Below are 25,547 nucleotides of genomic sequence, written 5' to 3' on the forward strand. Positions count from 1 at the left end.
TGCGTAGATGTGTGGAAGCATTGCTTGTGTAGAACACAAGACAGGAAAGTGCCTCCCAGGCCACGGAGCATACTGTAGGTAAAAGCAAGGGAGATGAGGGCACTGTCAATGTCCTACACTGCAATGACAGGGAAGTAATTGATTTAATGGTTATCTTTAGTGCCAGTGCAGAGCTCTAACCATTACACTGCACTGCCTCAAAAACAACACATAGGCTAGGACAGACATTATACATAAACCAGTTTAAGTGATCAGAACCTGGTTTAAACCTGCAACAGAACAAATGTTCAGCGCTCATAAACCAGTCTGAAAATGGTTGAAACTGGTTTGAGATAAACCTGGTTGAATGTAGTATCAGATTTAACTGATTTGGGTCAAACCAGTTTATGCAATGTCTGTCCCAGACCCCTTGCTATTTTCAGTTAAATCAGAGTCCCCCAGTATCCCAGCATGCTCTCTGGGCTGGGTGGGACTCTGCTCCACTGCAATCCCTCTGTTCTCTAGCAGGAGCAGGGGTGGGGCATGGCTAGAGTTTGCCTGCTATGGCCTCTGAGGCAAAGGGGCAGAAAGGAGGTTTAGTTCCCTCCTCTATCACCTTATACCGCACCTGAGGTTTGCTAGCCTGCCTGCACCTCTGTGATTTGCCTGTAGCCAGGCAAGGAGGGAATTAATTCCTCCCTCTGCCCTGCCCCCTTTGGCCATGGACTCCATGACTTGCCAGCAGCCAAGGGGTTAATTTAATTTCACAGTGGGTCCAGGAAAGAGGGGGGATGGAGAAGAGGGTCACTGGCAGAGGCTGCTTTGCCCTGCCCAGCACACCCTGGTTGAAGTCCCTACTGGTTAGACAAGAAAGGGAGGGGGGAATAAACCCCTGCACTACTTGCACTGCCAGGGCACCTTGTCCCATAGGCAGATTAATGAAAAAAAAGATTTTTTTTTGCAAAAATCTAGTTAGTCTAATAAAAGCTATAACCTCTACTGCAAGCTCTGATTCCTTTCAGCTGCAAGGAGATACTCTGCCCTCAGGATTACGGAAGATTCATGCAAGGCTTTCTTTTCTCTTCCTGGTTTATACTTTAAGTTAGACTAAGTTGTGTATGCTGTGTTTTACTGGGCTGTATTTTAGCTTAGGCAAAGATTTTTGGTAGTTGCAGCCTCAAGCATACATCAGGGAAATTGCTGTGTTCAATACATGTTTGCTTCAGAGAAAGGACATTTTCCCCACTCCTCAGTCTAGCAGTAGCTGTCCCCCTTCTCCCCCTTGCTAGCCCCCGCTGGTGCCTGGCCATGCCCCCTCCACTCCAGCAGGGAGACGTGAGAACCTTGAAGGGCATCTCTCTTCCCTCCTCATTGCCAGTGGCTGGCAGGTGTGCTCTAGCGCCCTCCAGCTTCTGGCTTGAGCCACTGCAGGCATGTGCCAAACATCTATCCACTTGCAAACCAGTTCACTCTCTGCAGGTTAGACTAACCTGCAAAGATTGAATCATTCAGGCTCAGGCTTTTTGCCTGTCTGTCCCTAGGCATAATGAGTAACATAGGCTTATGAAGCTGCTTTCTCCCCTACATAGCAAACTCCTATATACACACAGGACGGAGAAATAGGGATACAGTTTACACGAGAGTAACTGAGCAAGATCACAGCACATAAAAAAATGTCATCATTCATACCTGGCCTGGTTGTTATTCTTTGTGTTGCTTCAGGGTAAACTGAAGTATTAGGGAAAATAAAAGTTGCACCTCCTGTAAACAAGAGGAGACAAACCACTTTAGAATTGGTAATCCCAGTCTTATGCTTATTTGTGCCTCTGATGCACCAGTCAGCTACAGTACATTTAGTTGAATTAATTGCATTAATAAATATCCTGTTCCTCAGGAGTGTGGTGTATAGAATTTGTTACTGATCTCCCTTACACCAGGGTAAACCTGTTCAAGCTTGTGGTGATGCATCAGTGAAAGGACAGTGCAAGAAGGAAGAAAATAAAATCTAAATTTTTCAAATTTAGAAAAGCTCATGTCACATTTCAAATGGTTTCATCCTTGTTGTGAAATACAAAGTTGTGCTGCCTGGTCATCATTAGCAACGTGCATATATTTTCAGCGGACAATTGATGGCATGAACCAAAGCCTAGTGAAGCCAGTGAGTCTTTGTGTTTATTCAAATTGGCTTTGGGTCAGGATCTCAGATAATTAATTCTCTATGTACCGTGAAAAACAGTTTGATACAAAAACTTGATTTCTGACTATTTCAGGCATTTAAATCACTTTCACTTTGTTAACTAACTTATAATTACCATGGCTAGGAATTTGAAGGAGGCCTAATTGTGTTATGCACCTGATTGCCATTGATATTAATAGAGATTGGACACTAGACTACTCTCAGGCCACAATGAAAATCCCACCTCAGATTTTGACCCACACAGGATAATGTTCCTTATTCTTATACAACTGAATAATCATGTTGCCATAAGCATTGCTTAAGTAAGACTAGTATATCAATAATCCCAGCAATATATGAGTAAATGCAGATTATTTGGTTTTGGCCAAATGAACTCAACACTTGCAATCATATTGCATGTGTCTGGTAAAATAGGGAATCATTAGATAACTGTGCACAAAAGGTCATTAGAAAATGGCTATCGTGAATGTTAGAGATGGAAAAGGCTACATTTAAAAAACTAGATTTAAAGGTTTATTCCAAAACCCACTCAATCCAATGGACTCGCATTCCTTTAGTGTATTTTGGATCAGGGATACAGTGCACAGAGAGAGTATACATCAGATATTAATCATTTAACTTTAGGCAAAAAACATCTAATCTTTGAGCAATTACTGGCTAATTCTTTAGGGACACTCATTTCTAATGACCTGAGTGAAAAACTAGATAAATTATGAAACAGAAAAAAAATGCGTTTTGTGGTTTTTTTTGTTAGTAGCGCATTTCCATTTCTGGAAAATTGTTATTTCTGGTCACTGTAGGTACCTAATACCCTCAGGCATGATGATGCAATACCCAGGATGTTTATTTAAGCAAACAGTAATTCTCTACTGCACAAATGCTAGAACAACACAGAATTTACATCGATTTTTATAAATACTTTGAATCAGATAATTTTTGCAGAAAACAATACACATTTTAGAAGTGTTTCTCATAGTTCTACCTACCCTCCATACTTGCCTGGAGTGTTTAATAGAAGGGTTAGTATTAATATTTTTGTACATTTAAAAAAATCTGAATGGTAATCATCATAAAACTTTATTGAGACTTTGGGAATAGCCCATATAAACAATATATATGATGATATTAAGATGCATGTATCTATACAGCAGTGCACAGATAAAAGATTCTGCATTTAGTGGGGCTTCAGCAGAGCATAATACTCAGGGAGCAAGTCTGTAAAACATTATTAGAAAGGCATCTTCATAAAATGTAATTTTTGTTCTATTAAAAAATACCCAGGCATAGTGTTAGAGTGGGTAATGGATTACCATGATAAATAGGGTTCTTTCTTTAAAAAAGACACACAGCTTTCACATTCTGCAAACTATAAAACCCTTTTAAAATTCAGAAGATTCCATTCTTTGTTGGCATGGTTTTAATTAAAAGCTTAAAATGGAAATATTCCATTTTCAAAAGAGCCAGTACTATTTCCCATTTTTCTATAATGGGGAAAAATAAAATTCCTGCTTATTCATGGCTAATTGCTTTTATAATAAAATACTATTTAAATATATGATGCAGTATACTGCATGGGAGAAACCCCCCCACACACACTTAATTACCAGTACTATAAGATGATCTTCACAAGTCTGCTCTTGGGCTAGTGCAGTGCTCCTTGCTAATTTCCCATTTCTGTTTTTAGCATGCAACTCATAAACAGGAATCCTGTGCTTTTAGAAGATGACCTATAGGAATGGGAGCAGTGCCAGCATTACCTGTGTTTCTAGCATGCATTAACCGTGGAGAGTTTTGTAAGGCCTTATCAACATCATCTGAAGTCAAATGTGGAAGAGGAGCTACAAAACAAAACAAAAAGCAACACCAAAATGAAAAAAAACCTGAGAATTATCTTTTAAAACCATTTCCCCTGATAGGACTATTTTTATAAGTGTCTACTACCAAATGGTTTAGTTCTGTTGTTGGCAGGGCAGATGTGAATGTTAAACTTAAACAAGGGTATTCATTTAATTGATATTATTCATACATATGTATGACTGATTGTCAGTGTGAGTGTGGAGAAGACTGCACCACACTGGTGTTGCAATGCTTGTTTTTTTGGGGGGTTTTAAAACCATACTTGCCTATTTTGTGTTTTTAATGTTACAGATTTGCAAAATATTCTCATGTGAGGCCTTAAACATTTAAATTGGTTGCCCTTAGAATATTAGCCATGGGCTACACATCCTTTGGCTCCATTTGAGGGGGCTCTTCTTCATGGAGATACATATCTCCTACTAGGCTCAATGGAGTTACATGCACCTATAGAAAGTAGAACAGATGCCTACATGTTCAAAGAATCATGCCTGGAATTTTCCTTTATAAATCAATGCTTTCACTCTCATTTAGTGTCCTTATATGTACAATAGAAAGAAAAGAGCATGTGACCAGAAAAAACATTATCATCAAATCCCACTTTATTTTCTTCCTATACTATGCAGATGAATATGCTGGGGTTCAAATTGATCTTTGTCTCGGACATTTTGAGACATTTCTAATCTCATTTCTATAAGTAATCACAGCAAGTCTGACCAAAAGCCCACTGCAGTCAATGGAATCTTTCCATTAACCTCAACAGGGTTTGGACCAAGCCTTACAGAACATTGTCACAAGCAGTGACACTTGAGGTAGAGACCTTTGGCATTTCAAATTCAAAGGCATTACTACTGAAAAGGCTGAGAGGTTTGTTCCAACCGTTACCACAAAGTCAGAAAATTTTCTTACTCTCTCTGAGGTAGTGTAGATGTGAGAGGAGGATATCTGCATTATAGCTGGGGGTGAGTCTCTGGAAGTCATCTTTGGTCATTTTGCATAGCTCCTTCCCATCGATGTTCTGGAACAACAAGATGTCAACGTCTGGAAGACCATATTCCTTCACAGCCCATTCCAACCACTGACGCACGTGGTCTGTGCTCCACAATGTAGGATCTGATGGTTTTACAAACATACTGTTATCGATTTTTATCTGATGTGGTGGACCAATAGCAAATTACTATACACTGGGTGCATCTACACGTGCAATTCAAAGAAATAAATTCTGTTTATCAATGTATATCATTTACATGTACATATCGTTTACACTTGTGCCTGGAAGCATAGCACATTGAGCTGGGTCAGAACAGCTCTGGGTGGCAGCAGGTCTTTGGGGTCAGCCTGCCAGCCTGGGGCTGCTCTGACTCAGCTCAACGTGCTATAGAGGGACTGTCTGGAGCATAAGGGTGTGGCTAGCTGGCAGGCAGTCCCAACGCTGAACCACCCTTGCATCTCAGCTAGCTCTGTCAGCATCTACACATGCGTTGCCCACAAGGGCAGAGTTTATTAGTTTACTGTGGCCTAATAGGGCTGCACATGAAGATGTTGAGACATTTACTGTGAATCTAATTAGGCAGCTCCGCAGTAAACATCTTGTGTAGATGCACCAACTATAATCAAACTGGATCATTTTAATCCCTGTTATATTGACTTCAGCAGAGACATACCAGAAATGAATTTGGTCCATTAGGAGAAAAGGAGAGCAGAGAAAAACTCTGAGTAAAACATCATGGTTTGGCCTGTTATTCACTAAATTAGCATAGCTTTTAGTGGATAGAGCATTCTTTACTTTCTACTCTAAAATATTATTTTGTACTAATGTATACTGCTACACTGCTCCTGCCTTACAGTAGTTTTTGTGATCTACATCAAGTTGTGGCAAAACTGGTTGTGAGAAAAAAATATGATCTGTTCAACTATTGATGCATTCCTGAATCCAGTCCACACTTTGAGGTTTAAATAAATCTCCATTCCCAAGTATACCTCCATTTACTTCCTTAAGTTACCTCCTCATCCATCCCAAAAGACTACTGACTTTCCATTATTACTGTATATTACAGTAGTTTGAGAGGCCCCAAGCAATACCAATATCCCTTTTAAACCACACACTGGGTACATCTATACATGCACTTTACTGCGGAGTAGACTAATTAACTCCGCAGTAAAGTGGCACTCTCTACATGTGCACTGGTATTAGGGCACAGTAAATTAACTCTGCCATAAGACAGTACGGTCAGGGATAGTATTATATTAGTTTGGAGTTATTAACTGTGGTGTAACACACATGTAAAGGTTGACCCGAGTGTAAATTGCACCTGATCAGCCAAGGAAGCAGAGGGTCAGACTCCTGCCTGCTACATGGTCTGTACATTTGGCACTTTCGGGCCCTAGCCAGCCCCTCTGCCACCACCCAGAGTCTAGGGCTGACCCTCAAAGCCTGCTGCCAGCCTGGGCCTGTTCCACCCCGGCTCAAAGTGCTGCTATTCCAGGCACATGTGTAGATGCTGTGCCTGGGAGCGGTGTATTCTGGCTCAAACAGCTCTGGAGTTTAAGCCACATGCAATTAATGCAACAGGATATTCATAGTAAGAGACAGGTGTGCCTACATTTTAAAGAGACAGAAGATGATAGATACATACTTGGGAATTATGCAAGTTTGCACATAAAAGCCATGACCACACATAATTGCATAATTTTGCATAATTTAACTATGATGGGCTCTCTGCCTCCACCTCCTCAGGGCTTCTGGCACTCCAGGTGGGAGCCCCATGATGTGAAGGCACAAAGCCATGTGATTAAACAGCTGGGTAAGTGGGGAAGGGAGCTCGTGCCTGCAGGAGGGGTGGGTGTGCATGGGGTTTGTGAGGGGGTTGGGGCTGTGTGCCATCAGGCTGGGCCAGCCGGCTCCATGCCTCCAAGTGGGGCTTCCAGCACTTCAGTGGGAAGCCACATGTAGAGGCAAGCAGAAGCCCACCCAGTTCAGTGCAACATGACTCTGTGCCTCATTGTGTGGCTTCCCACTAGAGTGCTGGAAGCCCCCACATGTGGAGACCCAGCCTGACCCAATGGTGCATGACCGGGAGCTGCATGCCATTGGGCCAGGAAGGAAGCTGCAAAGGAGGTACGGAGTCATGTGCCATCGGGCCTGCTGCTGCTGAGCTGCTGGTGACGAGGGCTGTGCACCATCGGGGGATACGTGGTGGGGGGGGGCCTACACCCACCTACACACATCCCCACAACCCCCCCACACTCCTTCATAACCCATGTAAAAACCTCATACCTACCCACAAACCCCACATATTTCCATACTCACAGCCCTCCACAAATCCCACATCCATTCAAATCCCCCCACACATCCCATACCCCTTCACAACCCCTTCACAAACCCCACTCCTCCCATACCCACATACAAACCCCCCACACAGCCACAGCTTCACAAATCCCCCTCACATACCTACTTCACATGCACCCCCAACCACACAAAGTACCTGCATATATTTCTAAAGAAGGTTCAAATAGTGTTATATTTTAATTTGGTAAAAAAGAAAATGTAATTAATTTTGCATAATTTTGAGTTTTCCTGCTCATCATTTTGATTTTTTCTGCACATAATTTTTAACTTTTCTTAACATAATTCCCTGAGGTGTATATAGAGAGAACGAGACAACATACACTGAAGATGAGCACTGAAGCATTAAGAGACTAGTTCAGGTTCAGACAAGAATCTTGTGGAAGAGTTAGGAACTTTCGTGTTTGGAGTTCCCATCTAGTGCATTAGCCTCCAAAATTACTTTTCTTCCCTTAGTCAAGTTGAACTACATTTGTTTCCCCCATAGCCATTTTCAGAGGCATGTGGCATTGATCAGCTAAGTCAGCTTATTTGCTGCTGTTCTCTTCAACTTCCATATAGTCTAGGATTTTTTTTACATATGCTCTTATAGGTATTTTTAAGCTTTTGAAGGTCTGAACCCTTAGTCCTCTGGAGTTTTTGAGATCCATCATGTATGATGATACCACATCAAAAACAAAAGCCTCAGAACAGCATGACTTGTGTAGTGGCCCATAATCTAGTAAATGTTGGTCTGAAGAACCCTAATGGACCTCATGGACAGAGTGCTAGTTGCTGAGGAAGGAAATGTGCACTGGTAGTGTGACTTCCAGGAGGGAACTAGAGTCCTTGAGGAAGAGAGGATAACTGGTTGTCAGCCCTAACAGGGGTTATCTAAGATGGCTATCAGTGCAATTTGATTCATACAAAAGTGAGTAAACAAAAGCTTAAGAGGTTTGCCCATACTTTTATTATATGTACAAACTTTCCAAAGGCTTCATATTTATGGTGATGAATTTGAATGTGAACTCTAAGCTCTATTCAAAATGTTAGCTTAGCTGTAAATTATGAACTTCTTTTGGACTTTCCAAATCTTTGCCACATCAGCTGGTACATTGCACTAGTGGTGGAGAACTGAAAACGCCTGGATGTACAACAGCTGAGTTTCACCCAAAATATTTCTTCTTTTGTTCACAAAATAACTGGTTGTGCTTATGATCATCTTTCTCCTTGCATCACATTCAAATTCATCTAAAAATACATTGCAAAGGAAGGGATAAAAGGAAAGTGAGTTTTATGATCTTCACAATTCGGTGGTTACTAAAAGCCTGGAAAAGGTAGCAATGATCATTGAAAGAAATATTCACTTTCCAAAGTTATCCAATGCTATCATGTCAAACACTGTCTGTTTTCAGTTTTTCAGCATACTTAATCATTCAATGTCTCACTTTGCTGAAGTTCAGAAAAGCACTACCTAAATACATGTGGAGGATAATGCAATATATTTGTGTGCATATGTGTGTAGCTTAACAAATAACTGAAATCATTGCAGCTTGCAAAATTAGCCACAGCTAGTACTCTTGCAGACCTTAGCAACCGAATAACTGTAAAAACATTAAGCAATATGGAAGCAGCAGCAATGTTTCATACAAAGTAATTTCTGCAGTATGGAAAATAATAATCCAATATACTAGGTGTTATGTTTGATTGTATATTTGTATATCCATATACCCAGTAGCATGTATATTTTTTGAGTTTCCATTATGATTATTTAGGCTTTTTTCTTGCACCTGAGGTGCCCAAAGAAGACAGTCCACACAACAGTGAATACTTGTTCAATTAGTCTTCTGAATCCCACAATAAAATTTGCTACCATATACAAAGTTTATCAGCCATGCCATTCTATTGCAGCAAATTATTAGGTTGCTTATGAACATTTATTACACATTTCAAGCACTGAGAATAATCTCCACAAATGGGTTTTATAAATTCATAGAATCATGGAAAACTAGGGTTTGAAGGGACCTCAGGAGGTCATCCCATCCCCAACCCCTTCCCCTGGTCAAGGCATGATCATCCCTGTTGTTTGATTTCAAAAAGCCACCCTTTCTGTTATGTTTAGGGCCAGGTGGTGTCTTGTATTTGCATGGCGTGGGATTACCAGGGACAGATTAAGGCATGGGCCCAGGGGGGCCTCTGTCAATCAGGACCCCCGTGGAAAAAATTCATAGGGAAGGCTAACTGTGTGTGACAGGGCTGAGCTATGACCATTTGCCTTCCTGCAGGCACTGGTGGCACTGGAAGACACCAGACACCAGGCTGAGGCCAAGGTGGAGTCGATGCATGTGGGGGCCAGCAAGGGCCCTGTCCCAGACTGCAGGCAGCGCTACAGGAAGAGCCAGTTGCAGTACAACTGCATGATCGGGGGCCTGGTGGTGCTGCCCAGCACATGCCCTTACCTGGTGGCCCTGCAGCCAGGGCGGCAGTCCTGTGGGAACAGCCTCCTCATCACATGCTGGATGCTCATGGCTGTGCACTGTCTGCAGCACCAGCAAGGCTCTGCGGGCGGGCACGGCTTTCCAAGCCAGTTTGGGGCAGGGCTGGGTGGGGAGCCAGCGGCCCCCAGTGATAGCTGTTTGTGCCCAGCAAGTCCAGCATCTCTGAGAATGGGGTCAGGCGCAGGCTGACCTGCTACAGTGCTGATGCCTGTGGCTCCACAGAACTGCAGATGGAGAACTATGTGCTCCACAACTACTCCCAGGCCACCAAGCACCATGACATCGGTGACTCCCCAGCCCAATCGTGGCTTCAGGGCCCCTCCCTCCCCCTCAGCCATTCAGGATACCCCCATGCCTCCCCTTAATATACTCATGTTTATAATGGGGTGCGGGGGGCCTCCAATTTTCTGTTTGCTCAGGGTCCCAATAAATCTTAATCTAGCACTGGGTGGAATATTTCTTCTTCTCGTGTTTTGCATTAGGGTCAGTGAGGAATCATGCAAAGACCTGGTCAATCCCTTCAATCTAGATGGTGACAAATTGCTCTGTAAGCCACTGATAAGTCAGGGAGGAAGCAGCTGAATCCTGCAGCTTGCCCAGTGCTGCCCAAAAAGCAGTCAGCATTGGCACATGAGGAGGCTTTCTTATGTTCTCAAGTCGTTCTTAATAACAACCCTGGGAGTTCATTTTTTTTCTTTCTAATCACTCTACTTAAATTTAGTCTTTAACATGTTCCATATCTAGTTTAGTATAGAAGATGGCTAATGTTTTAAATCTCATCAGGTCAACAATTTTTTTCCTAGTGGTAACAGACTTTATTACTTGAAAGGGGAATTTCTTGTTTAAACTTTCTAACCTGCTGGAACAATAACTCTTCGTTCATTGGTTGTCATGTTTGGTGGTGGAACATGTTTTTCTTCCATGTAGCTTCCATAATTCATCCCAACAGTGTCAGAGCTGCCAACCATCTTTCCTCCTTTTGCCACACTGCAGTCATCAGGAGAATTCCTACAGAAATGACAAAAAATGCTTAAATGATTATACTACCCATATTACTATTTTCAATAATAGCAACACTAATGTTATACAAGCTAGAGAGAAAGATTTTATTGTAAGGACAGGCCAGTTTTTGGAAACTGTGGCAACTAGCATCAAAACTGATTTGGGACCTTTAATTACCTCTGCTCTGAAAACGTGATTGATTTCAGTACACTGCTTTACGTCAGGCGAGGCTCTGGCCCGACATGTTCAAACTTACAGTTGCCAGAAATTTATTTTTGAGGGTCAGGCTAGAATTGGACTTTGCTGGTGATTGTTCTAGGCTTGATGGCCACAAGCAGCTATGCGGCTGCTTTCTGTAAATATGTTATAGACTAGAGAACATTTAAAAACAACCCTGGTGCACAGAAAGCAGGAGATGTAAGAAAAAAACTATCACAAGCTGTTTAGTTTTGGAGTACTTTCTCCCTCCAATGTGGTTATTGTTACACTAAGCTGATGCTTATTTGCCCATCATATACTGCAGTGTAGACATTCTTCTATATATGGCTCATATGAGGGGCACTTTTGGCAAAGCTGCGATTCAAAATATCACAAGCATGATGGGGGTAAAAAACTTTCAGCTCCTGACTAGTAGAATCTCCATGGTCCTATAGTTAAGCACTGAAAGTCTGCAGAGGATTTGCAACCAGACATCTCTTTAATTTTGGCTTTGGTTTCTGAATAGAGCCTTTAGAGTTTAACATTCCATAGAGGGGTTCCCTAATGGCCTTTTAATAGCATCACGATTTGCTTCCTGCCAGACATAGGCATATTTAACCCTTAGTTTAAGATCTACATTATGTTTCATCATACAGCCAAGAATTGCTTCACAAATCAAAAGGAAAAGAATATAACCCTTGAAACAGAAGGGCAATTTTTTTCTTCTTATACAGAATTGAGATCATAAACATTCATGTAATTCTGCTATTTAATATGCAGATCTATTCTCTGGTTGTATACAGCAGGCAAAAAGTCACATTAGATTAGACAGACATTCTATCTACAAAAATATTACTCTCAAGACATTTTCTTTTACTTGAACACTTTATCCCATAAAAGGATTTTGCACCTCAGTCTTGGCTTCTCCCAAACCCAATCCATTAAAGTCAGCACAACTGAGTGGATCTTCTATGTACTGAAACAGGAAAGCATGGTTCAGGGCAGGCCTATGCGGTTTTTACATATAGACCAAAGGCACAGACAGAAGTGACAGTTCTTGCCCAATCTGGCCCCTGAAAGTGCCCTACAGCCAAAACCAAACACAAGTACATGGCTGCAGAGTGCTTTAAAAGGGCCCAATCCCACAAAAATCTGAACCTGAACCCTCATTACATGAGGGTTCAGATGAAGATGCTCCAAAACACCTCAGTCCTATACCAAGGATCTCTATACCAAGGTTCATTCTTCTGAATTAAAAGGGTTAATCCAGCAAAGGATCTGAATAATTCATTTTTTTTCTCTTCACTATGCAGTGTTTTACATTTGTCAACTTTCATTTTCATTTGTAATCATATTGGTCATTCTTCCATGATGGTTAGGTTCTGGTGTCCCTCACATTCATCTTTACATTTGACTAATCTAAATAATTTTGTGCCATCACCAAATTTGGTTTAACCTTTTTTCCATGAAGAAAGATTTCCATTTCTTAATCCTAGTTTACTGTCTGAAACCAGGGCTTGATCCATGAAAATATTATGCCCCTTATCTGGACTACTTAATTTTTATAGTAACAGCTTGTGGCAAGACATATGTCTTGCCAAATACCTTTCAGAAGTCTAAATTAATTATATCAATTGGTTCCTCTTAATCTACTGCTTTACTGATTTGTTCAAAGAAGCATAATAGGATAGTGAGGGAAGATTTATTTTACAGAAATTGTGTGGGGTAGATATTATATTATGCTCTTGTACATGATTTATTATTCAGTTTTTACTAAATCATTCAACTAATTAATCAAGTACACACATACTTGTACTTGGTTACTCGTCTGCAATTTTCTGAATTTTCCTGAGACCATACAGCCTCAACATTTGCTATACGGCAATCTTCTGGTATAATAAATATTGTTTGAGAGAGACCGTATATTTTTAGTAGCGCTCAGATGTATACCACTTTGGTTAAGTAACTGACTGCTTTTTCAGGTATTAGTTTCCTTCAATACCTTCTTCCAATAACTCATACTACTGAATGCATCTAGACATGCCATCAAGGCAGCATGATAAACTCTGGTGCAGTTTGTGCCAGAGTTTATCACAACACCTTAATGGCATATGTAGGTACTCAAGCTGACACAATCCAGGACACATGTGCAGATGCTGCACCTAGGACTGAAGTAGTTTGAACCAGGGTGGAGCAGCCCCCAGCTGGGAGGGAGTCCGGGGGGGATCAGCCCTGGGTTCCAGGAAGCAGTGTCAGGCTGTGGAGGGACTGGTTAGGCCACAAGTGTGCCCCAGCTTGCAGAGCCCTATGGCTAGGTGATAGGCAGGGGTGGGCTCCAGTCCACCTGCCCACCCTCCAGTGTCAGCTGCATAACTCTCAGAAGGAGCTCCCTCTGCTTCCTGTCCTCCATTCTATTCTGAAAATACTGCCCTGCCTGGGAGGGTCGAGCAGCATAGGCAGTGGAAAGCTGGGGTTTGGGGGAGGCTTAGCCCCCCCCCAAATTAATTTTGTGGTGGCTGGTGACAGCAGCATCACCACTGCACTGCTTGGCATGCAGCCAGGCCAGCATCCCATGCGCACTCAGATCCATGCAGCTGAGGAAGAAAAGGCTAACTGTGCATGTGTTGCAAGGCACAGAGCACAATAGAAGTTGTTGTTCTCATGCTGATGCATGCACTCAGCCCCCCAAATAATATTTTCTCCCTCCATCTATGGGGCGTGGTGTTGCTAGGGGAAAGCAGCTGCAGGCTTGCAGCTGCTGTAAACAGCAGTTTGATCTCCCAACTCCAGGGACTCAGCAGTGAATGTCTGTTGGATCCAGGGGATTGTTGTAACTCATTGTGCTTCCTGCAAGGTGCCATGAGTTATAACGGGGAACTGCTCCTCTGTCTCTAACTCAAGTGTTTCAACATGAGTCTTGCAAGCTGCCCAGTTCAGATGATTTAGCCTTCTAGTACAAGCAAAGCATAGGCGTATCAAAGGGGAAATCTGTAGATGTCCTGAATACAGATGCTTTCACAGAACTGCTTTGCATTTGTCTGAGGACAAAAAGGGAAAGGTACACACACTTTGTCCTACAGTCCATGCACTGTATGCAAAAGGAATATAAAGAGACAGTTCCTAAATATTTCCTTAAAGTACAGAACTAATTCAAGTTTGCTTCTATTTTAAAGATTCATTTTCAAAACCCTGATACATTTGGTGTTCAAATATTCAACAAACTTCCAAATAAAAGGTCCAGACTTCAGGTTTCAGTTCAGCAAGTTAATGAAGCACATGCCTAAATGCAAGCACATTAATAGTCCTATTGAAGGCAACATTAGTCATTCTTTAAAATACCTTGCCGACTTCCTACTTACATAGTTTCTAATTTACTGTTTCTGAGAGAATGAAAAAAAAGTGTTTCATGCTGAAATAACTTTATACCTATGAATTTACTGCTTTGCCATTGCTGTGCTGCTGCAATGTGATGACAGCATGCAATCAACAAGAAAAAAACTTCCTGAGAAAAGGATTTTGTTTTTTGCCATTTTTGTGCCAATCAGTTCACAGATTTTTGGCTAGGTCTGCACAAGAAGTTACACCATAAAATATAAATCAGGCAATTCCAAATATTGCTAATGGGATTTTATGGCAGGTATTTTATCCAGTGTCTAAACTGCACAGTAAAACCATTATATCATCTGTTATCTGTATATGTACTTATAATAATTTAATATCTCCATTTTCAGTAATATGTGTATGTGATTTTCATTACAGTTTTCAGAGAATTAACAACACGATATCCTCCAACATTTATACTTGGAGAAGTGAGGTACAAAAAAGTTAAGGTCCAAGTTATTTAAGGTATCCATTATTTTTGTGCCTCCATTTTTATTTTATATTAAATAGCATTTGTATAGATCTGATCATGGCATCTGATTTTTGAGGTGTTATACACTGGCAGCTTCAGTTCAAGTCATCTGAAATTATGAATACTTTGCAAATATTGGATTCATTTTTCCATATCATGATAATTAAGAGACAAAAAACATTTCACTGGTGTCATGCCAGAGGCTGTTCTCAGCTCTGTGAATACAGACAGAAGCTACCCATGATTGTCTTAGAAATACTAGATTCCAATAGTTTTCAGCTACAAAATAACTGCATAACCTTCTGAGTTCAGTCTATTTGGCGTTAACGAGCAGCAACAATTATGCCAACCAACAGGCCTAAAATAAGTCACAAAGATGGATGTAGGAGTTATACCACAGCAACACACAGCTTTAGGTTGTATGACAGTGGATTTAATCTCCACCTGCTCAGTCAGAACACATGGGCTTTATTCCACCAGGGCAAATGTTCCCCCGCACCACCACTGCACACTTTTAAATAGATAATTAAGGGCTGCCTCCTATTTCTATTTAAATCGTGGTAAGCAGAAAAACAAATAACCTTTTTCCCCCAGACATATTTACCTGCCACAATGATGAGCTTTTGCAAAGTTTGAGGGTAAAATATCACTTTGTTTCTTGTTTACCCTTAACAAACAGAAATGGCATCTCTGTATTATTCAGTTTACATACTTAATCCAATTTATACTGAGAGATGCAGGCCAAATTCTGCCCTCAGTTATATTTGTACCACTCCACAGAAGTCAGTGAGGTTACACGGACACAAATGAGGGCAGTTTGGCCAGTTCAGTGAGTTTTTTGAACACAGAGATTATTTTGAACAGATTGGGGAAAAAACAAAACAAAACTACTATCAAGATCTTCCAAACTAACTGACAAAAGTGACTGGATTTTTATTTCTGTAAAAAGAACTTGGAACGCAAGGCAACAGAAATTTCTTGTTGTAGATGTAAAATACAATGTCTGCTTTAGCTGCACCATTTCCACAGCCAACCGTGCATTAAGAATCTATTGTAAACACTGAACGGTAAATTACGTGAAAGATCCAGCAGTAGCAAAGGGGTTTTGGCAGAGTGACAGCACTGCTGGGGTGGTTCTCTGATCTGAATATAAACAGAGCAGAGAGAAAAAAAAATCACAATTTAAGTCATCATTTTTCATTAAAATCCAGAAGCAGATGATCAAGAGACCCTTTAACCTACTGGAAAAATGACTGAAGCCCCAAATAAGCAAGGCATATACACCATTGCTTAACTACTCACATGTATATAGTTCCAATGAAACTAAAGTCACTGGTCACGTGCTTAAAGCTAAGCCTGTGCTTAGGTGCTTTTCTGAAATGGGCTCTTAATTCAGCAAATATAAGTAAATTCCATAAAAGCTGAAAACATAAGCAGCCACTAGAAAAAGATATTTTTAGGACTTAGAACAACAAGAGAGGGATTGTCTGAAAAAGTTTTTTAGGACATTTTGTGAGTCTGTTTTATTTCTGAATCATCAGGGGACCGAGGGCAGTGGAAAGCAGCCTTCAGAAAGTGTGCCCAGTACAAATGGTGCAGCTTTGTAGCAATCTGTTCTGAACTCTGGGCTCGAACTGAAACCTGAGATGTTTTTCTTCACAGCTGCATGTTATTTTTACCCTTTTGTAAATATGCTTCATTACACCTGGAGTTTACAACCCTTCCCCCCCTCACCTCCTCAGGGCTACAATAGTTATTTGGCTGCTGCTAACCAAGAGCCCTCTTGTAGAGCAATTAGTGTTTTGTCATGTAATGAGCTAATTCAATTCTGAATGTTGCTAAATGTTTGTGGTTGAAATATTTCTGCTCTTGCAAGTGGATGTCTTCCCTTTATTTAGGAACACTTAAAGTCAAGATGATAGGATGGTCCATTTAGTGCCTGCTCTTGCTTTCATTGAAACTCCTAGGAGTTTTACCATCCCTTGATGCCAGTGGAAGTAGGACGGACAGAGTTCATAAATAATTATATTAAATCTTTTTTTTAATTCTTTGTCATGCATTATTTTGGAAAAGATTTCTGTATGCCATTAAATACCTTACTGAGTGAAAAATTAAAATAAAAAAATAACTTTTTAAGCAAAAATATTTTATATTATCCTTTTGTAGAGTCCTTGTAATATGAAAAACTCATTCATTTATCAGTAGGGGAAAATGACATCTGTATTACAGAAATCTCCATAGAGTGCTTAGTTTAGTTAATCTAATAGCCAAAGCCAGGGTGATTCCCTCATGGGCAGGAGTGGAAGGAGAGGTCTCATAAGAGTAGAAGGACTCTGAGAATATCCTGGCAAAACTGCACTCCAAAACATGGTTAAGCAGGCTGGGAGTAGGGCATGGATTTCTCATGCCTGCTTTCATGGTGTCATCTCAAAAGTTTGCATCCCCCCAGGATGTATTAGAGATCTCCAATGATCTGGGGATGAGAAAATGGGGCTGTTTCCTGGCTTCATGCCCAGTTTACCCCCACCCCCTCCATTCTATTCTGAAATGCGGCCCATTCAGCTCTGATCTATGCGCTCTCTTTATCTTATCCCAACATTTCACAATGTCTTCCACAGACAGCTAGGAAAGGAGGAACAGTTCTGTGAAGTTGCCCTACCTTTTCTTTTTTAAAAGCCATACAAAGAAGTATCCCTCAGACAAAGAGGGCCAATATATGTAAATTATAGTTAACCAAAATTACGTCATCTGAAGGTCATAACATACTTAGTTTCAAGCCATACTCAGTCTACTCTCCTTCTCCTGCATGTACTTACTTATATAGTCAGCAGTTTTCAAAAGAAGGGTTTTCATTGAAAAATAGACTTTTAGAAATGTTCCCTTCCACTGCTGACATTTTAGTGTTTTTTTTCCCAATTTTTTTCATTACAGCTTTTAATCAACACATTTTCACTGAAATTGTTTAATAGTCTTTTTTGTGCCTAAATCAAGAACACATTAGTTACGGCACAAAGGTCCACATTAATTGAGACTTGCCTTACCAGATTAATACAAAAAAAAATAAGCATCTTTTCACCTCCAATATTATTTGCATCCCCCAGAAGAAAATGGGGAATCCAAAATGCCTACTTCTGGATAAAAGATAGAGAAGAGAAGCAGATAGAGGCTTTACAGTGAGCCCGGAGGGTTGATTACATTGACGTAAAGTGAGATACGAACTGTGACTATGAAGACAGTCTTCTGTCTTGGTATCAGAAGCCCAGCTTAGTGGTTTGATAGAATTCAGGTTATACTACATATGTTCTGGTAAAGCATAACTGAAGTAAAAACTGACTGGTATTATATGCTCACAAAAAGTAATCCTCATTCAATTTTTATACAAGCAAATTGCCACTGAAATTTGCTGAGTGTATTCAGTACATGTGGCCTATTGTGAAGAAAATACACTCCCACTTTTATATAATTTCTTTCTTTAAAAAGTATTAAAAATTATTTGCACTTGATTGCAATATGATTTACGAATGAAACATTAACAATACATGTGAGTTTATATTTCCTAACAAACACCATGAGGTGGCATTCTGTTCTTTTCTGGATGCCTAAACCCCTTCTGTGGGTATGTAGTGGTCTTAAGACACCCAGAAATGAATTGTCCAAAACTCATGACTACCAGACCTTAAACTCAGGAGTGGAAAAAAAGTAACAGGAGTTTACCCTATTGATAAATGCAACTCATCTGGGAGCTGGAGCTCCTGGGTTCCGGACCTGCCTTGCCTGGGGGAGGGTTGAACTAGGGCTTCCTTTGCTTCCTAACACAGCACTGTAATCATGTCACGCTGGGGCACATACACATCCAAAAAATGCCATGTAGATGACCAGATCTGAGCACCTAGTTGTCCAGAGAAGAGACTGTCCTATGTGCCTAGTTCTGCTTCTGCTGAAGTTGATGATATTTATTATTGAGTTCAGTGGAATAGGCTTGCAGCTTTTATCAAAACTTTTTATAACTGTTTTTCCTTCTCCAAACTCAGGACATATTCTGAATTGCCAGTCCTGCTGGGGACACTTTCCAGTCCCTATAGACAAGATTCTTATCAGTGGATTCATATGCTAATTATTATAGTAGCCTAGTGGATGACCTGTTTCAAAAAGATAGCTCATATAAGACCAGGGATCAAATGTGCTGTTATAACTGGGTCTTGAATAAAAAGTCTGTTATTTCGTACAGTAAAAGGATAAAGGGAACACCATGCATTGATCCAAGTTCCTGATATTCTGCAGACAAAACAAAAGATGATTATGTATCAGGAAGTATATGCAGAAGCTGTACATTTTCAATCAAACAATGATTTCTTGCTAATTGAAACAATCTTCTCCCCCCCCTTCCCCTGTTCTGTAACTATCTCACAATCCACAGCTGCCTCAAGCCTTGAGGCCATCACAGTAAATTAAGGCAGTCAGCATCTGGCTTACTAGAGGCCAGTCAAACTATAAATATTACCAGCCCTGCTCTTTGTGTTCAGAGTGCAGGGAAACAGCTGGTTTAAGTTTGAGTGCACGTTGTCATTTCTCCATTAGCACAAACACTTCAATATTTCTTATGTGTGAGGCTGGAGTGAGGAAAGGGAAAATATAGTGGGGAGGAGGGGGACATTACCTGCCCCAGCTAAGAAGTGATGTTCTGTGTATCTGTAATGTACAATGAGATTGCTGCCTGGGAGAATTCTGAAGTCTAATACAGTGGTAGTCAGGCCAAAGCCACAATAACTTCCCAGCTGGCCTATAACTTTCAGGGCCCATTTTCTCTTGTTTTTCTTTTATTATTTTTATAGAAATTCTATTATAATAGTAATGGATTACATTTCTCAAATTGTATTTTGTTTCAAGAGCTTGTAAGCCTGTTGTGTTTGTGGTTTCATAAAAGACTAGTGTGTTGGGAGTCAGGGCCCTTCCCAAGCCACATATGCCTTCTTTTGTGGGCAGGGATCATATAGAAGGTTAGTGAAGTACAGCATGCTTGGCATAAAAAGAAGTGACATCTTGTATGGAAACCATAGTCTCCAGTCTCTGTGGAATGTCTGCTGATTTTAGCGATTGGCATTATTTGTGTTGTGAAATTGATGTGCACAAGTTGGAGATTAACCAGTCTTCTTTATCTTAACTAAGATTTTCCTTTTTTAAAGCATTAGTATCTATTGCTAATTAAATACAGTGCATACTACTTATATTCAAGCTATAAAACATACAATAGTGCATTGCATTAATAAGAGCTGCAGTTTTGAAACTTTCAATGCCCCATCATTCTCTAGAAGTAAAATGTAACCCTGTACTATGAGCTGGCATGCCTCCTTTATATCAGTTAAACCCACAAAACATGCCGTTAGTGATATTCAAGTTTTGCAGAGATTTTGTGTTGAACATCTGCACAAGGTTGCATTAATCAGCCCAAGACTCCAGCTGGCAGGAACAGGGGCAGCTGAAGCAGGGACCTCTAGATACTCAGAGTACTTCCTATAACTTTGCTTAGACTTTACCCTGTGCTGATTGAATGGTTGCTTGACCCTCCCTTCTGTACCAGACTTCTGACCTTACTCCTATCCTTCCCTCTTCTCTGCAGCCTGGTTCCCCTCATTCACTTCCCTTCATTTGTCCCTCTCCCTTCAATATTTTTGTTTGCTTATCCTTTCCTACTATGAAGTTGTATTATATGAGTCTATGCTCTAGCCACTATGCCACCCTGAATCCATCTTGTAAATAGGGCTTGTGAATTATTTCCTTCATTTCAGACAAGTTTAACAAAAGCAAGATGGTGTAAAGGGCTAGACTTAGGCATGAGGAGGTTGCTGTCACAAGAATAGCAGTCTTAAACTTTAGCAAGGAAGATCTATGTGGAATATTAGGAAGACATTTCTAACCATGGGGGTAATTAGTAGGGATCCTGGTTTTCTGTGATAAAAAGTCACAAATTCTCTGATAAAAATCCCCAAATCCATAGTTAAAATTAAATGCCCCCTCACCCCCCCAGATCTCTTGGTGTCCCTCACCCCAGCCCTGCTTGTGCCCCTTGCCCCCTATCCACAGCCCCTGCCCCCCAGCCCGGCTTGAGGGGCCCTCCAGCTGCCAGGGCTATGGGGCCAGGGACCCAGGTCCAAAGCCCCGTGCCCCCAGTGGACGGTAGCAGCTGCTACAGCAGGAGCACGAGCCGGCTCCGCCCTGCTGCCTACCTGCTGCAGACTTGGGCGGTGCTGGCTCCCAGTGGCAGGTGCACTCCCGGGGAGCAGGGGGGACCCACGCCCTCATCTGTGTGGGGGGTGGGGGCAAGGTGGGTGTGCACTGCCCCCATGCACACAGAGGAAGTGTGGCCAGGGCAGCGTGGAACTTGCAGCGGCAGGCAGCTTTCGTGCTTGGCCCACTGTGCCCTGCTGTGCCAGTTGCACATGTTGTGCTCTGGAGGGCCTGGGGGAGAGCAGCAGGGCAGGGAGCACAGCATTTGTGACCCATGGCTTGCAGCTGGCCAGGCACTCCGGCCAGAGGAGTGGGGGTTTGCAGTCTCCCTGCTCCCAGCCGGGGTGCCTGGCCAGCTGCAAACCCCACCTCCTGGCCAGAGAGTGCCTGAGCTGGCTCGGGGCTGAGGAAGTGGGGAGAATTGTAGCCAGCCGGGCATTCTGGCCAAGGCAAGTATGCAGCCTGCCAGATCCCATCTGGAGTGCTCAGCTGGCTGCAAACCCCACCTCTTGGCCAGAGTGCCCAGCTGGGGATTGCCCAAGCTGGCTGGGGGCTGAGGAGCAGGGAGGTTTGCAGCCAGCCAGGCACTCTGGCCGGGAGTGGGAAGGCTGCAAATCCCCTCTAAGATGGAGTGCCAGGCCGGCTGCATACCTCCCCACTCCCTCATCCCCTAGCCAGCTTCCCTCCCCAGCCTTGCCCCACAACCCCCAAGCTTCACTTACCTGCAGCAAGAAGAGTGAGCCTTAAGCAGCCTCCAGTAAGTGCAAGTGTCGGGCCCCGCCCATCCCCCTCCCCGGGTGTTTTCCGCCCCTTTTGCAAACAGCTCTTGCAGGCTGGAACTTTGCTAGCCTGCAGAGCTCTTTGCAAAAGCAGGGAAATGTGTGGGTTTCTCTGCTAAAAAAGAAAATCTGTATTTTCTCTGCTAAAAACAGGAAATCTGCAGTTTTCTGTTTTTCTGTGGAAAATGGAAAACCCAGATCCCTGGCAATTAGGCATTGGACTAGATTACCTAGAGAGGCTGTGGAATCCCTGTCTTTGGAGTTTTTAAGAGTAGGTTAGATGAACCTGACTTGAGATGAGGGTTAGCCTAGATGGCATCTTGAAGTCCTTTCCAGCCCTTTCTTTTGATGGTTCCATGATTTTACTCAGTAGGCCACTGCTTGGGATATTCACCTAGGGTATGAGACACTCAGGTTCAATTTCTTCTTCTGCCTGAAAGGATTTGAACCTACACTTCCCACCTTAAAGGACAGTCACCAACTCAGCAATAGGGTATTGTGGTATGGCTTGTCTTCACTCTTTCTACTGGAGATGTTCTACTTTGCATGGCACTTTAGCAGAGAAAGAATGCTTCTATAGTCTGGTGCTAAATACACTCAACCAGGTTCCAATTTGTGCTACAATGAATAGTTAAGTATTTTCTACAGAGCAGAACACTTCCAACAGAAAAGACTAAAAACAATCACCTCAGAATAACCTGTAGCATGATGGTTAGAGCATTTTACTTTGTGGGGAGAGATGTGTTTGGATTCTTTCAGGCAAAGAAAAGTCTTGAATGTGGGTCCTCCACTTTCAGGTAAGTATCCAAGAAATTATCCTATTTGGTAAACAGCAGGGAACATTGGGGAAACCCAGCTATTAATCTAAGATTATTTTGTTCAGCAGTAAATAATCAGCAAACTCAACCTGAATATGGCAATAGCCTTGGTAAGCACTGAAACTGCCTTTCTTGCTGAATAAACTATTCACTAAAAAACCAAACCAAAGCAAAAAATGTCTAGCTGTAACTGGAAACTTCTTAGGACAGAGCTTCTCTACTACACTGAGATTGCACAGTACATAATACATTCTTACTTGGCTCCTATTGTTATATATATTAACAATAAGGACATCAAATGAATGTTGTTGTTGATGATGATAGGTTTTGCAGAGTTTCACACCAACATTTTCAGCAGATCAAATTTAAGCCCCTATTTCTAAATTTAGAAACAAAACTAATGCTTTTTTTTTAGCGCTTTTTGATATGTTGCTAGTTAAGTGTCTCTGCAACCCTGTATACACACATATGTGGTGCTCTGTTGTTTACTGCTCTGGCAGACATTCTTCAGCACCCATAGTGGTGTACACTAAGTAATGTTTCTTACTCAAAAGAATCAGCACTATTGATCTGTATATCTTTGTATTTAGAATAAGAAAGGCCCATATATATTTTTGTGAGACATTCTGTATATGGATTTAGGGAGAGATTTCTCTTTCTTGGACTCCTGAAAGGCACCCATTTTTTAAAACCTTGTTTACTTTTCCAAGGGAGAAAAGAACATTCAAACTTGATCTGTCTCTCCTTGTTCTTACAGATTAAGAAACAGTAACTCCACAATGAACATATGACAACAAGTAACAGTTGTACAATTGTATCACTTCAAATTAAACAAGTCAGATTGTATGGAAAAGGCTGAAGTACTCAATGCCCTTTTCACTTCAGTCTTCACAGTCAAGGTTAGCTCTCAGACTACTGCACCAGGCAGCAGTTTGGGGAGGAGGTGAGCAGCCAACAGTTATGAAAGAACAGGTTAGGGACTATTTAGAAAAGCTGGACATGGAAAAGTCCATGAGGATGGACATAATGCACCTGAGGGTACTGAGGCAGTTGGCTGATGTGATTGAAGAGACGTTATCTTTGAAAGCTCATGTCTATTGGGAAAGGTCTAAAGTGCTAAAAAAGGTCCTGGATGACTGAAAATGGGCAAATATAGTGCCCATGTTTAAGAAAGGGAACTACAGACTGGTCAGCCTCACCTTAGTCCCTTCAGTTGGAAAATCATGGAGCAGGCCCTCAAGAAATCCATTTCTAAACACTTGGAGGAGAAGAAGTTATTAGGAACAGTCAGCATGGATTCGCCAAGGGCAGGTCATGTCTGACTAACCTGATTGCCTTCTGTGAGATGACTGGTCCTGTGGATGCAGGAAGAACAGTGGATGGGATACACCTTGACTTCAGCTGGCTTTTGATATGGTCTCCCACAACCTTCTTGCAAGCAAGCTAAGGAAGAATGGACTGTAAGACGGATAAAAAAACTAGCTGGATTGTTGGGCTCAGAGGGCAGTAATCAATGGCTCAATGTCTAGTTGGCAGCCCGTATGAAGTGAAGTGGCCCAGGGGTCAGTCCTGGGGCTGGCTTTGTTCAATATCTTCACCAACAACCTGGAAGATGGGATTGAGTGCACCCTTAGCAAGTTTATAGATGACACCAAGCTGTGGGAAGTAGCAGATACACTGAAGGGTAGAGGTAGGATTCAGAGAGACCTTGACAAATTGGAGAACTGGAACAAAATAAATCTCATGAGGCTAAACAAGGACAAGTGCAAAGTCCTGCACTTAGGATGGAACAATCCTATGCACTGGTACAGGCTGGGGACTGACTGGCTAAGCAGCAGCTCTGCAAAAAAGGACCTGGGGGTTACAGTGGACAGTAAGTGGAATATGAGCCAACAGTGTGTCCTTGTTGACAAGAAGGCTAACAGCATACTGGGCTGCACTGGTAGGAGTGTTATCAACAGATTAAGCAAAATGATTCTTCACCTCTTTGGCACTGGTGAGGCTATATTTGGAGTACTGTGTCCAGTTTTGGGCCCCCCACTACAGAAAGGATGTAGACAAATTGAAGAGAGTTCAGTGGAGGGCAGTGAAAAAGGTTAGGGGGTTGGGGCACATAATTTAGGAGGAGAGCCTGAGGGACCTCGGCTTATTTAGTCTGGAGAAAAGAAGAGGTGGGGGGGAAGGATTTAATAATAGCAGCCTTCAGCTACCTGAAGGGGGTTCCAGAGAGGATGGAACTAGACTGTTCTCAGTGGTAGCAGATGACAGAACAAGGAGCAATGGTCTCAAGTTGCAGCAAGTGAAGTTTAAGTTAGATATTAAGAAAAACTCTCTCACTAGGAGGGTAGTAAAGCACTGGAACAGGCACCCAGAGAGGTTGTGGAATCTCCATCCTTGGAGGTTTTATACAAAGCCTTGGCTGGGATAATCTAGCTGGGGATGATCCTGCTTTGAGCAGGGGGTTGGACTAGATGACCTCCTGAGGTCCCTTCCAACCCTTGTTTTCTATGATTCTATACTGGATTGGCAAGTCAACTGCCTTCTTTCTAGTTAGCACCTGCCAGAACAGCACCAAATAAAATCTTCTGGAAAGACATTGTGGTGACATAATTAACATCTCCACTCCTTGAAGTAGCCTAAACCTTATTAAAATATTTCAAAAGATGAGTTGGATACATGCGCCTTATTTTTTTATCCTCTTGGCAGTAAGTTTGTGCCAAGAATAGAGCTAAGCCAAAAGAAAATGTGAATTTGTTGGCTTTTTAGAGCAATGACCAGCTTCACAGAGCAGCAAACACAACACAATGTAAAGAAGATAC

General features: G+C 41.8%; 1 protein-coding gene across 4 annotated transcripts in view; it reads right to left on the bottom strand.

Moving 5' to 3' along the window:
* The window catches only part of ERG (ETS transcription factor ERG), a 239,783-nt gene that overhangs the window by 17,205 nt on the left and 197,031 nt on the right, over positions 1 to 25,547 (bottom strand). For 3 of the 4 annotated variants that reach the window (XM_006269410.4, XM_059720743.1, XM_006269411.4), the window contains 4 exons: positions 10,710 to 10,861; positions 4,940 to 5,143; positions 3,934 to 4,014; positions 1,669 to 1,740 (listed from right to left, as the gene is read on the bottom strand). In XM_006269410.4, coding sequence (XP_006269472.1) covers positions 1,669 to 1,740; positions 3,934 to 4,014; positions 4,940 to 5,143; positions 10,710 to 10,861 — 509 coding nt within the window. The remainder of the gene's footprint in view (positions 1 to 1,668; positions 1,741 to 3,933; positions 4,015 to 4,939; positions 5,144 to 10,709; positions 10,862 to 25,547) is intronic. The other variant, XM_059720744.1, reaches the window with a different exon arrangement.

This window comes from Alligator mississippiensis, chromosome 1, assembly GCF_030867095.1.
Source record: "Alligator mississippiensis isolate rAllMis1 chromosome 1, rAllMis1, whole genome shotgun sequence".
NCBI lineage: Eukaryota > Metazoa > Chordata > Crocodylia > Alligatoridae > Alligator > Alligator mississippiensis.